Below are 11,428 nucleotides of genomic sequence, written 5' to 3' on the forward strand. Positions count from 1 at the left end.
ACATTTCTTGTACTCACCATAATCCATCTCCCTAACTTCTCCTCAGTTTGCTGAAAAGGCAGGGAAAACAGAGAAGAGAGGCAGGAGAGTACAGACGACCATCTGAAATCACATTACTGAAAATGTAACAGACTTATGATCCAAAAACCTGCTCTTAGTAATTTCCTTCGGGATCAAATCCAAGGTATTTTATGAAATGAAAACTTAAAATGATTTCAAATGATGCACATGTGACAGCAAATCTCAGTGGCACAATGGAACACAGACTTAAAGGAAGTGGTTAAGTTAATACCCATTCTGGAGTTCCTTGTGAATAAAGGGTAGACAGATTCAGTAGAATTTTGTTTTTAAGGAAAGTTTTCATTATCTGGTCTTCGTATTTCAGCACTGAGTAATTCATTTCCACGGAATAATACATAAAGACCAACAAAGTGTGAGGAAAGCAAATGTCCTCGAGAAGGGTCAAAATAAACGAAAAGAAAGGAAGGAAAGGAAAGGCTCAACATCTATAACCCGCTTCACAAGACCACCACTTGGTTCCACTTTGCCTTGAAGCCCTCAGCTCAGCTGAGAATCACAGCAAGAAGTCTTCATCCTCAGAGATTAGCAACAAATTTAAAAGAAAAAGAATGACACAGGTAAGAGTTATATACATTTTACTAGTTTGTTTCTGACTTGTCCTGGATTTTAGAAGGTGTCAAATGAGCCATGGATGCTGGTGGCAGGAGGCAACTGGAGAAGAGAGGCTTAGGGATGAGGAATAGGGAAGACTTGTTTACAAATTCAGAGCAAACTCCCTTCTTTTGGATCTAAAAGACATCTTTTGTCTTCAGTAAAACAAAAGTCTTTTTGTCAACGCAGATGGTAGGTACGGTTTGCTCAAAGAAGCGTCTTCTCTTGGGGAGGAAGGTAAGTATACACAGTCAGCACATTAAGCACCACTCTGGGACCAGGCCCACTCCGCAGAGCCTCGCCGCCATCACTGCTGCATGTTGTTGATGATCGCCAGGATGCTCATCTTCTCCTGGGCAGAGTCCACATCCTCATTCTGCTTCTGGGCCACTCCCGTGCCTAGGCCATAGAGCCGCCCACAGTACTTGGCATCATCAATACTGTCCTCAAAAAACAACTGCAGAATAGGACAGAGAACCCCTGGTGAGAATCATGCCAAGAGTCATGCCAAGAATCAGGCCAAGCCGCAACACTACTACATCAGCACCTCCCAGCTCTCTTAAAGCCTTGAAAACCTAGCCAACTAGAAACTAACTTCATAAAGAAAGGCTCCAGACCTTTCCTACACAGTCTTTTCATGCTCCTTTCTCTCTACATAGGCTCCCCTTTCTGAATAGACTTCCACTTTCCATGAGTTTTTACTGCCAGGATCCCTGTGCTGCTGTTGCTGTTTAATACAACTGCCTCTATCTCCTCCCTTCTCTTTAACAGGCAGTGCAATGGTGAAGAGCTTGAGCTCTAGACTCAGACTGACTCACTGTGTGATCTTAGAAAAATCACTTCAACGCTCCTTAAGCCACGGTTTCCTATCCGTAAAATGGGTAATATAATAATAGGTTGTTACGAGTGAGAAAATGGACAGGAAGCACATACACAGCAAGGTATCTCACCCTCTTGGGCACTACTAGGCAGGATAACTCTCTGCTGGGGGGTGAGGAAGGTTGTCCCATGTATTGTAGCACTGTAGGATGTTCAGCAGCATCCCTGGCTGGTAGCACACAACCCAACTCCCACAGGTCATGACAGCCGAGAATGTCTCCAGACATTGCCAAAGGCACCTCAGAGGGCAAAATTGGGAGCATGATGCTTCCAGCTATGTTCTTCCTCCTCAAGATTGCTTCGGCTATTTGGAGTCTTTTGTGGTTCCATACAAATTTTAGGATTATTTGTTCTATTTCTGTGAAAAGTGCCACTGGAATTTTGATCAGGATTACATTCAATCTGTAGACTACTTTGGGTAGTATGGACATTTTAACAATATTAATTCTTCCAATCCATGAGCCCAGAATATCTTTCCATTTATTTGTGTCTTCTTCAATTTCTTTCATCAGTGTCTTAGAGTTTTCAGTATACAGGTCTTTCACCTCCTTGGTAAAATTTATTCCAAGGTTATTTTATTCTTTTTGATGCAACTGTAAATGGGATTGTTTTCATAATTTCTCTTTCTGATAGTTCACTATTAGTGTATAGAAACAACTTTTTTTTTTTTTTTTTTTTTTTTTTTTGCGGTACGCGGGTCTCTCACTGTTGTGGCCTCTCCCATTGCGGAGCACAGGCTCCGGACGTGCAAGCTCAGCAGCCATGGCTCACGGGCCCAGCCGCTCCGCAGCATGTGGGATCTTCCCGGACCGGGGCACGAACCCGTGTCCCCTGCATCGGCAGGCGGACTCTCAACTACTGCGCCACCAGGGAAGCCCAGAAACAACATATTTTTAATATTAATTTTTTATCCTGCAATTTTACTGGATTCGTTTATTAGTTCTAACAGTTTTTTGGTGGAGTCTTTAGGGTTTTCTATATATGTCATCTGAAAATAGTGAGTTTTCCTCCTTTCTGATTTGGATGCCTTATATTTCTTTTTCTTGCCTAACTGCTCCAGCTAGGACTTCCAATAACATGTTGAATAAAAGTGGAGAGAGTGGGCATCCTTGTCTTGTTCCTGATCTTAGAGGAAAAGCTTTCAGCTTTTCACCACTGAATATGATGTTAGCTGTGGGACATTTGATAATTAATAGAACTTAGCATAAAATAAGTGGGTGGTTTCACAAATGTGTTCATATTATAGAAATCAGAAGAAAAGCAAATAATTGCAAGGATGAGAGGTGCTAGGAACACCAAGTACACTTGAGTGACCTCCATTTCAGAATGCTTCTTTGCCTCCCAAATCACATCTAATATACTGAACACATGCATAACAAACAAACCAAAAAAAAAAAAAAAAACACACTGCTTTCAAGGTGATCACCAACTTCCAAGAGAAACTATAAATTTTCAACAAACCTCAGCCCAAAAAACCTTTGCCTTACCTCTTTCATCCTGAAGAATGCCATTCCCGTTAGCAGTGAGTCTGAGCCTGCCTGGTGCTGCCTTCCAATTCTCTGCAAATCCAACTGATCAGCAACTTCCTGAAGACCTCCCTGGAGATGTAAGGAAAACAAATATAATATTACAGACCCCACTTCTCTACTGGAGTCAACTATGTCTATTCTTGAGTTTACTTCTTGTGGTGACAGGAAGTAGGAACAGGCCATTTACTTAACAGGTCTTCCCCAGCAGTATCCCCTTTTCAGCCCTCCAAATGATACACTGTGTTATATTCCACTTTTCACTCTGATCGTTCTTTTCTGTATCGTTAATTTTGTCAGACCTCCGCCCCTGAAAGTCCTCACTGCTGTAAAACAAGGTTGGGGAAATAGTAAATGCCAATCCAATTCTAGATGGCAAACCTCTTATATCAACAATTTATTAGAGGAGGGAGTTCTTAAATTGTCTAGAGCTAAGAACCCCTCTGAGAGTCTGGTACACTGTAGACCCCATTCCTAACAAATCATACATATACCTCATGTCTCTAACTGTTTCACTAGGTTCGTGGGCCCTAAGTGAAGAATGCCTGCCTTAGGGTGAGAGTAGCAGAAGGCTCCCTTCATGCCCAGGTTAAAGACAGTTACCACACAAATCCCTGTGCCAATCAACTCTCTATATACCCTGTCTAGCACCATGCTGGCACCTAGCAGGTACTCAAGGACACATGCTGAACAAACTGCAATAAAGCAAAATGATAAGTCTGCACTTTTGTCTTCTTGTTGTCATTACTACTATTAAGAAAAATATTGTGTACCTTAAGATTTTTGCAACTTTTCATCAGGTATTTCACATCATAAATGGATGGGAAGAAAAGGTTCAGAATGTGAAAGAATTCATGTTCCTCTTCTGGCAAACGAGAATCCGTAAGTAACTTTACCATGTAGCCAAAATCATAGCCACTACGAGGAAAGAATGAGGCAGTAAGGTGAAAGAGCAGGAGTTAACAGGCCCCAGCATTGAACTGCTTTATTTCTCAGAGCTTATGATGCTACCTCATGGTAGGAACTTTCAGTTTTCCAAAGTAGTTTATCCTGTCCTCTGAACTTTCCATTAAATAACCACATAACAGATTAATATGGGAGATATACAAGAGAACCCAAGGGTTTATAAATGTGGGTTTTATTCATCAAAAATTTAAACGTACTGAAAGGTATGGAGTCCCCTGGGGGGGCTAGTGGTTAGGATTTGGCACTTTCACTGCTGTGGCCCAAGTTGAATCCCTGGTTGGGGACTGAGATCCCACAAGCCAGGCGGGGCGACCAGAAAAAAAAAGAAAAGGTACTGAAAGGTAAAATAACTTCTCCTAAGGGGAATTTGGCTTTTGAGTACCCAGGAAACTCCAGGCCAGCCATTTAAATGACGAGAAAGAGATGACCAAGTGCTTCCATCCTTCCCACCCTCCATCTTTCCACTTGGCATATGCCCACTGCAGCCACATGATACAGCCTAGTACTGTGTGAAATAAACCAGCATGTGCTCCAAAGTGTTTTCTGAAAAACTGAAATGTAAGCAACTGTTACCATTTCAACTTTATAACTGCTAGTGAGCAACAAAAGAGTGCCAGAGGACTGCAAAAATAACACAAGAATTCAATTCCTTGCTTCCAAAGGAAGAGAGAAACACTCTCGAGACTGACCTGTGAAATGAAAGCCATTTGACATTGTCACAGAGAACCACCCCTGATGTCATAAGCAGCTCTGCAAAGTGCAATGTGTCAATCCCTTCCTCTTCATGCTTCTGAAACTGCAGTCCTGAGTTAGCAAGGAGATCTATGGAATCCTGGGAGTACATGTCCTCTCTAAAAAGAGAAGGTGTTTACTTCTTAGCTGGTGGTAAGGTAACAGAGTAGTGGGTAACAATATTACCATCACCTTATAAATTACAGAATAAGTATTCTTTTTTTTAATTTATTTTTTTATATTTTATTTATTTATTTTTGGCCGTGTTGGGTCTTCCCTGCTGCATGCGGGCTTTCTCTAGTTGTGGCAAGCGGGGGATACTCTTCGTTGTGGTGCGTGGGCTTCTTATTGCAGTGGCTTCTCGTTGTGGAGCACGGGTTCTAGGCGCGGGGGCTTCAGTAGTTGCAGCATGTGGGCTTCAGTGGTTGTGGCATGCAGGCTCCGCAGTTGTGGCTCATGGGCTCTAGAGCACAGGCTCAGTAGTTGTGGCGCACGGGCTTAGTTGCTCCGCAGCATGTGGGATCTTCCTGGACCAGGGCTCAAACCCATGTCCCCTGCCTTGGCAAGTGGATTCTTAACCTCTGCGCCACCAGGGAAGTCCCTAGAGTAAGTATTCTTGAAGTACTTTAATAATTTAAGAATAAATCAATTAATTCCTCCCAGTATTCTAGCAAACACACAAAGTAATCTTACCTGTGACAGAAAGAAAAATGGGATTTTTCCCCCACAAAATAAGTATCTTAATTATGAAAGATCCACATTTTCTCATTATTTAATGAAAAGCAGGACTTCCCTGGTGGCGCAGTGGTTAAGAATGTGATCTTTTGTGTCTGGCTTCTTTCCCTTAGCGTAATGTTTTCAAAACTCATCCATGTATAGCATATGTCAGTACTTTCTCTCTCTGTACTGTGCAGTAACATTCCATGGCATGGATATGCCACATATAGCCATTCCTCAGATCACAGACATTTGGACTGTTTCCAGTTTGGGGCCTTTATGAATAATGCTGCTATGAACACTCACATACAAGTTTTTACATGGATGTATGTCTTCATTTCTCTTGCGTGGAATTGCTGGGTCATACACTAACTCTATTTTTAACCTTTTGAGAAACTGCCTGTTTTCCAAAGAGGCTGCATCATTTTATATTCCCAATAGCAATATATGAGAGTTCTAATTTCTCCACACCCTCACCAGCATTTGTTATTATGTTTTTTTGATCATAGCCACCTAGTGGGTATGAAGTAGTATCTCATGGTTTTGGTTTGCATTTCCCTAACGACTAATGGTGGTGACCATCTTTTCATAAGCTTATTAGCCATTTCTAAATCTTCTTTGGAGAAATGTCTATTCAGATCTTGTGCCCATTTTTAAAATTTATTTATTTATTTATCTATGGCTGTGTTGGGTCTTCGTTGCTGCGCACGGGCTTTTCTCTGTTTGTGGCGAGCAGGGGCTACTCTTCGTAGCAGTGTGCAGGCTTCTCATTGCAGTGGCTTCTCTTTGCGGAGCACAGGGTCTAGGCAGGCAAGCTTCAGTAGTTGTGGCTCGCGGGCTCAGCAGCTGTGGCTCGCAGGCTCTAGAGCACAGGCTCAGTAGTTGTGGTGCACAGGCTTAGTTGCTCCGTGGCACAGGAAATCTTCCCAGGCCAGGGCTCAAGCCCGTGTCCCCTGCATTGGCAGGCAGATTCTTAACCACTGTGCCACCAGGGAAGTCCTTGTGCCCTTTTTTTTTTTTTTTTTTTTTTTGCAGTACACAGGCCTCTCACTGTCGTGGCCTCTCCCGTTGCAGAGCACAGGCTCCAGACATGCAGGCTCAGCGGCCATGGCTCACGGGCCCAGCCGCTCCGTGGCATGTGGGATCTTCCCGGACCGGGGCACGAACCCGCGTCCCCTGCATCGGTAGGCAGACTCTCAACCACTGCGCCACCAGGGAAGCCCCCTTGTGCCCATTTTTAATTAGGCTGTCTTTTTATTGTCGACTTGTAAGAGTTCTTTAAGAGGGACTTTACTACTTTTTGAGATTCCTTACTCCATCTTCTGCTTGACTACTCTCTCCAACCCCTACTTGGGTTTGGTGGAAACAAAACTTAAAATTAATAAAATCAGTTAGAAATCAGTCTGTACAAATGTAGCAAATCTAAGAATAACATTGAGAAGTGTCTCAGACACTTACGTAAGGTTGAATTTGAAGTTGAACTGCCAAGTGTTGATTCCAGAAGGATATTCTCCCTTCTCATTCGTGAATGTAAGGCCCAGCTGGATAATTTTTAAAAGGTCAACATTGCACCGTAAAAGCTGATACTGGTAATCTATGGAACTACGAAATTCACCAATGGGTCGCACCACAACACCTGGAAATTCTGTGTCCTAGAAAAGGAAAAAGTCTCTCATCGTAAGGTTTCACAGAACACTGAATGCTGAAAACAACAACAACAAACACTGAATGCTGACTTGACCATTCATAAATAAAAGTTTTATCTCAATTTATAAAAGTTATGTGAGAAGCCCCAAGCTCAGGCACAAAAATTCACCTTAAAATACTGATTTCATTGATGTATACAGAAGGAGCAGTAGAAACGTGAAGGTTTACACAACAGCTTGGAGATCCTAAGCAGGATGTGAATAGAAGTAGTTGACTAACTCTAGGTCTATTAAGAACATTCTAGGTTCGGGAATTCCCTGGTGGTCCAGTGGTTCGATCCCTGGTCGGGGAACTAAGATCCCACAAGCCACGCAACACACCCCCAACCCCGCCAAAAAAAAAAGAACATTCTTGGTTCATATACAGTTAATTAGGAACAGTCTAGGTTGAGAACAAAACACTATATAAATAAAAATACAAATATAGGAAAGTGAAACAGCCATTCAACAAAAGTAATAAATAGCCACATTTGGCTTAAAGTAAAAAACCTGGAACAAGATCAGAGAGAGTTCTGAATACCAGGCTAAAGACATAATTCTATACCCTCCACAGCAGGAGTTGCAAACCAGGCAGCTAACGTAACAGAGTAAAGTGTGCAGGGTATTAAAATGGTATGAGTAATGGGGACTGGAGCAAACTAAAGGGTACATGCCACCCCTAAAAGAGGCTCTTGATATCACTATGATACGTGCCTCCCTCCAGCCACTCAGTGTCAGGCAGGAATGTAGACCCTATAATGCCGGATCTGTCCATTTCTTCCAGAGATACCAGAAATCTGGAATTTAAGGAAGGTCTCTTGATTTTTAAATGTTGGCAACTACTTTTTAAAAACTGCTTTAACACTGCCAGTCAAATTCACCATACCTGTGGAAGAGATGTGCCCTATGGACTGAGACAACTTCTGCTTAGAGACTTGCAGACAAAAGTAACATCATAAACACTAGATACTAGAGGTTACATCCTTTTCAGACACACAGGCTACCTTGATGTTTCATAAAAGCAACATAACCCTCCATGATGTTTAATTTACCATGGCTTTAGTATAATCATTTCTTTCAAAAATCTCACATTAAATATTCCCTAAGTCCATACCAGAAGGTGAGTCAAACAGAGTAGAGCTCTTTACCATGGCAATATAACTGTAACTGAGCACGATTTCTCGGATCTTCCTCATCTCTTCTTCTAGATTGCTGGCCCAGACTTCACAGATGACCTGGCTGTTCTCCACAAGTGCCGCAGGCATCCTGAAGAAACTTGAAGTCGCTTTCAGCTGACTATGTTAGAGGGCAAGTCAATGGTTGATCTGATCTACATTCAAAAACATATTTTGAAATCACATTAATTTACATACTGGCATTAAGACATTAACAAAGACATCAAAACAGTATTTTACCATCACTTCATCAGCTTAAGCTAAAACATTAGGACTTTTATATTTATTCTCCATTTTATATGATGACGGAACCTGCCTTTGTCAAAACAGACACACATACAAACACACACACACACACACACACACACACTCTCCCTCCCTCAGTTCTTTAACTTGAAGAAAATAAAATTCCTTAAGAAACATGAAGAAACTTTTGCCCAAGCTGCCCTTTAGCATAGAAATGAAACCATTGCCCTAAACCAGTTTTTGAGCCCTCTCCAGACACCTAAAGACTAAAATAGTCCCCTGTTAACACAAATATGCCCTTACCATGACTTTCACATCACTTTGCACAGGGACCAAATCATGGAAACATTTCTAAAGGAATCACTTTAGCCAGTTTAAATGTACTGGGATCTCCAAAAGCCTGAAAGAATGTGGACCTGAACTCTCACACTGAAGTCCTAACACCGTATGATGAATATGGACGTGGGACTTGCCCCTCCACTCCCCCAAAAAAGGAAATTCTTTTTCCCAACAATCCAAAAGTCAAATACAACTAAAGGCAAATAGATCATGAAGTGAGAGATGTAAGTTGTAAAAACCAATCCCAAGTTGAACAACCACAATGAAAATCAGAATTTATTAATGTCTACTTTTCAACATACAATATTATAAAGAAACTAAGTATCAATTCAACAATAAAAATAGAGAAGACAGCAGGTATAAATAATTCAACCAGAAGCAGAATGACTTATAGTGTATATTCTGGGAGGAAACTGGGGAGGCAACAGTATTCTACACGATAAAACTCAACATGGTTCAGCCTCAGAGTAATGCTGTTATTATAGCAATGATACACTTAGTTATAAAAAGACAAAAAGGAGCTTATCATAAGGGGATTTCCTTAAACGCAAGCCCACGCACAGATCCTCAACACAATGTAAGAGTGGGCTCCAGCGCACATATTTAAGGAACAATTCCTAGAAAGAGTAAAACGAACCTTTGCTTTCTACTTTCAAGATAGGCAGATACAACAATAAGAATCTGGATCAAAACAAAATTGGCATTCTCAAGTGTCATCATTTCTCTGAGGCACTTCTGAGAAAACAATCTATTGGTTTGTCACCAACCCTTGAAGATTCCATTTATTCAAGTTACTCTACACTTTTACAGATGCTTCTCTGAAATTACAGTAGACTTACTGTAATTAAACTTAAGTAGACTGTGGTAGCTTCCTAACAAATACGGGTGAACACTTCTTAAAGGCAGAATCCATTTCTTCTCATTTTTGTTCTATACACAATGGGCATGAATTAAAGGCATGCAGATGAAGAAATCAAGAATATCAGAAAATGGCAGAAGTTCAGACTGAGCGTGTAGTAAATTCCACTATCTGACCATAATTAAGAACATGTTGGGGGAATTCCCTGGCGGTCCAGTGGTTAGAACTCAGCGCTCTCACTGGGCGGGGGGTGGCCACAGGTTCAATCCCTGGTCGAGGAACTAAGATCCCACAAGCCATGCAGCAAGGCCAAAAAGACAAAAAAGAAAATGTTGGGGCTCAGAACTTTCGATTCTAAACCATGCTTAAGGTTTTCCCCTGCAAAAGGGCATAAAACCATTTCTATGCCCATTAATGTTAAATCAGTACCACTTCGCTTCCTTATTTCCCTAACTGAAACAATGCACTCCCTTTTAGGTGTCACTTTAGACACAACCATAAACTACTTTAGGGGAAGTGGGTATCACTAATTGAAACATTTCCATAAAAGCAAAAGCAACTAAAGGGACTCAAGCAAAAAATGTCTCTGGCCTCCAAGCAGCAAAGAGCAGACTTAAAAAGAGGGCAATTAGATATTTACATTAAACCCTTAGAACAAGGCTCCCCAGCTAAGAAGCTCTTAAGGTTTTATCAAAAGAACTCAGGAAACAATATGAAGAGGCTCCCTCTCATCAAATAAAATATGATATGAACATCATTATGGATAATTACTACAATGCATCACGACTTTTCAGATAGAGATTTAAATCCAGGGGTTCATAATGAACTAAGAAAATTAATTTACTTGGCCACCATTGGAGAATGCTAATGAATGGACTTATTTTTAAAAATACATATCTTGTCTTTCCTATATAAACTGTAACACCAAGTAACCAAATAGTTGAAGGAAAGTTTCTCTTTATAAAAGTTGTATAAATAGAGCTTCCCTGGTGGCGCAATGGTTGAGAGTCCGCCTGCCGATGCAGGGGACACGGGTTCGTGGCCCAGTCCGAGAAGATCCCACATGCCGCGGAGCGGCTGGGCCCGCAACGGGAGAGGCCACAACAGTGAGAGGCCCGCGTACCGCAAAAAAAAAAAGTTGTATAAATAAAAATAAATAGGGAATGACAGATTATCACCGTTTTGTAACCCCTAATGAATTTAGAGATCTGGGCAATAATCATAATGGCGTTTATACAGAATTTCCAGAAAAGGCAACTCTATAAAGGCAGAAAAGACTACATGGTGGGATGGGACTGAGAGTTATATAAATGGGAATGAGGTACCCTACTGAGGTGACAAGAAATGTTCCCAAACTCCATTAAAATGATTATTGCACAACTCAGTAAATTTACTAAAAATCACTGAGTTTTACATGAAAATGGGTGAGTTTTATAGTATGTAAACTATATCTCAATAAAGTTGTTAAAATAATCACTAGGGCTGTAATCATCACACAAAGAGACCACCAGGTATTATGTGCCTCAAAACAACACATCACCACTATGAAACAGTCTTGACCAAAAAAAAATCTAACTTGAATCTGACCAAGCCTCTAGATTTAACTACCAATGTACAGAAAATACAGGCAGA

General features: G+C 41.2%; 1 protein-coding gene across 2 annotated transcripts; it reads right to left on the bottom strand.

Moving 5' to 3' along the window:
- Positions 1-979: 979 nt before the first annotated feature.
- On the bottom strand, positions 980-8,442 carry CNOT8 (CCR4-NOT transcription complex subunit 8; the record flags this gene model as incomplete). Of its 2 annotated transcripts, XM_079703187.1 has the most annotated exons (6): positions 980-1,129; positions 3,039-3,149; positions 3,851-3,995; positions 4,733-4,894; positions 6,951-7,144; positions 8,326-8,442. In XM_079703187.1, 6 exons carry the CDS (start codon positions 8,440-8,442, stop codon positions 980-982), a joined length of 879 nt encoding a protein of 292 aa, XP_079559313.1. The 2 variants fall into 2 exon arrangements, with proteins under 2 accessions (XP_079559313.1, XP_079559314.1); XM_079703188.1 differs by lacking the exon at positions 4,733-4,894.
- Between the last annotated feature and the right edge of the window lie 2,986 nt (positions 8,443-11,428).

Source organism: Hyperoodon ampullatus, assembly GCF_949752795.1.
Source record: "Hyperoodon ampullatus genome assembly, chromosome: 4".
Classification (NCBI taxonomy): Eukaryota; Metazoa; Chordata; class Mammalia; order Artiodactyla; family Ziphiidae; genus Hyperoodon; species Hyperoodon ampullatus.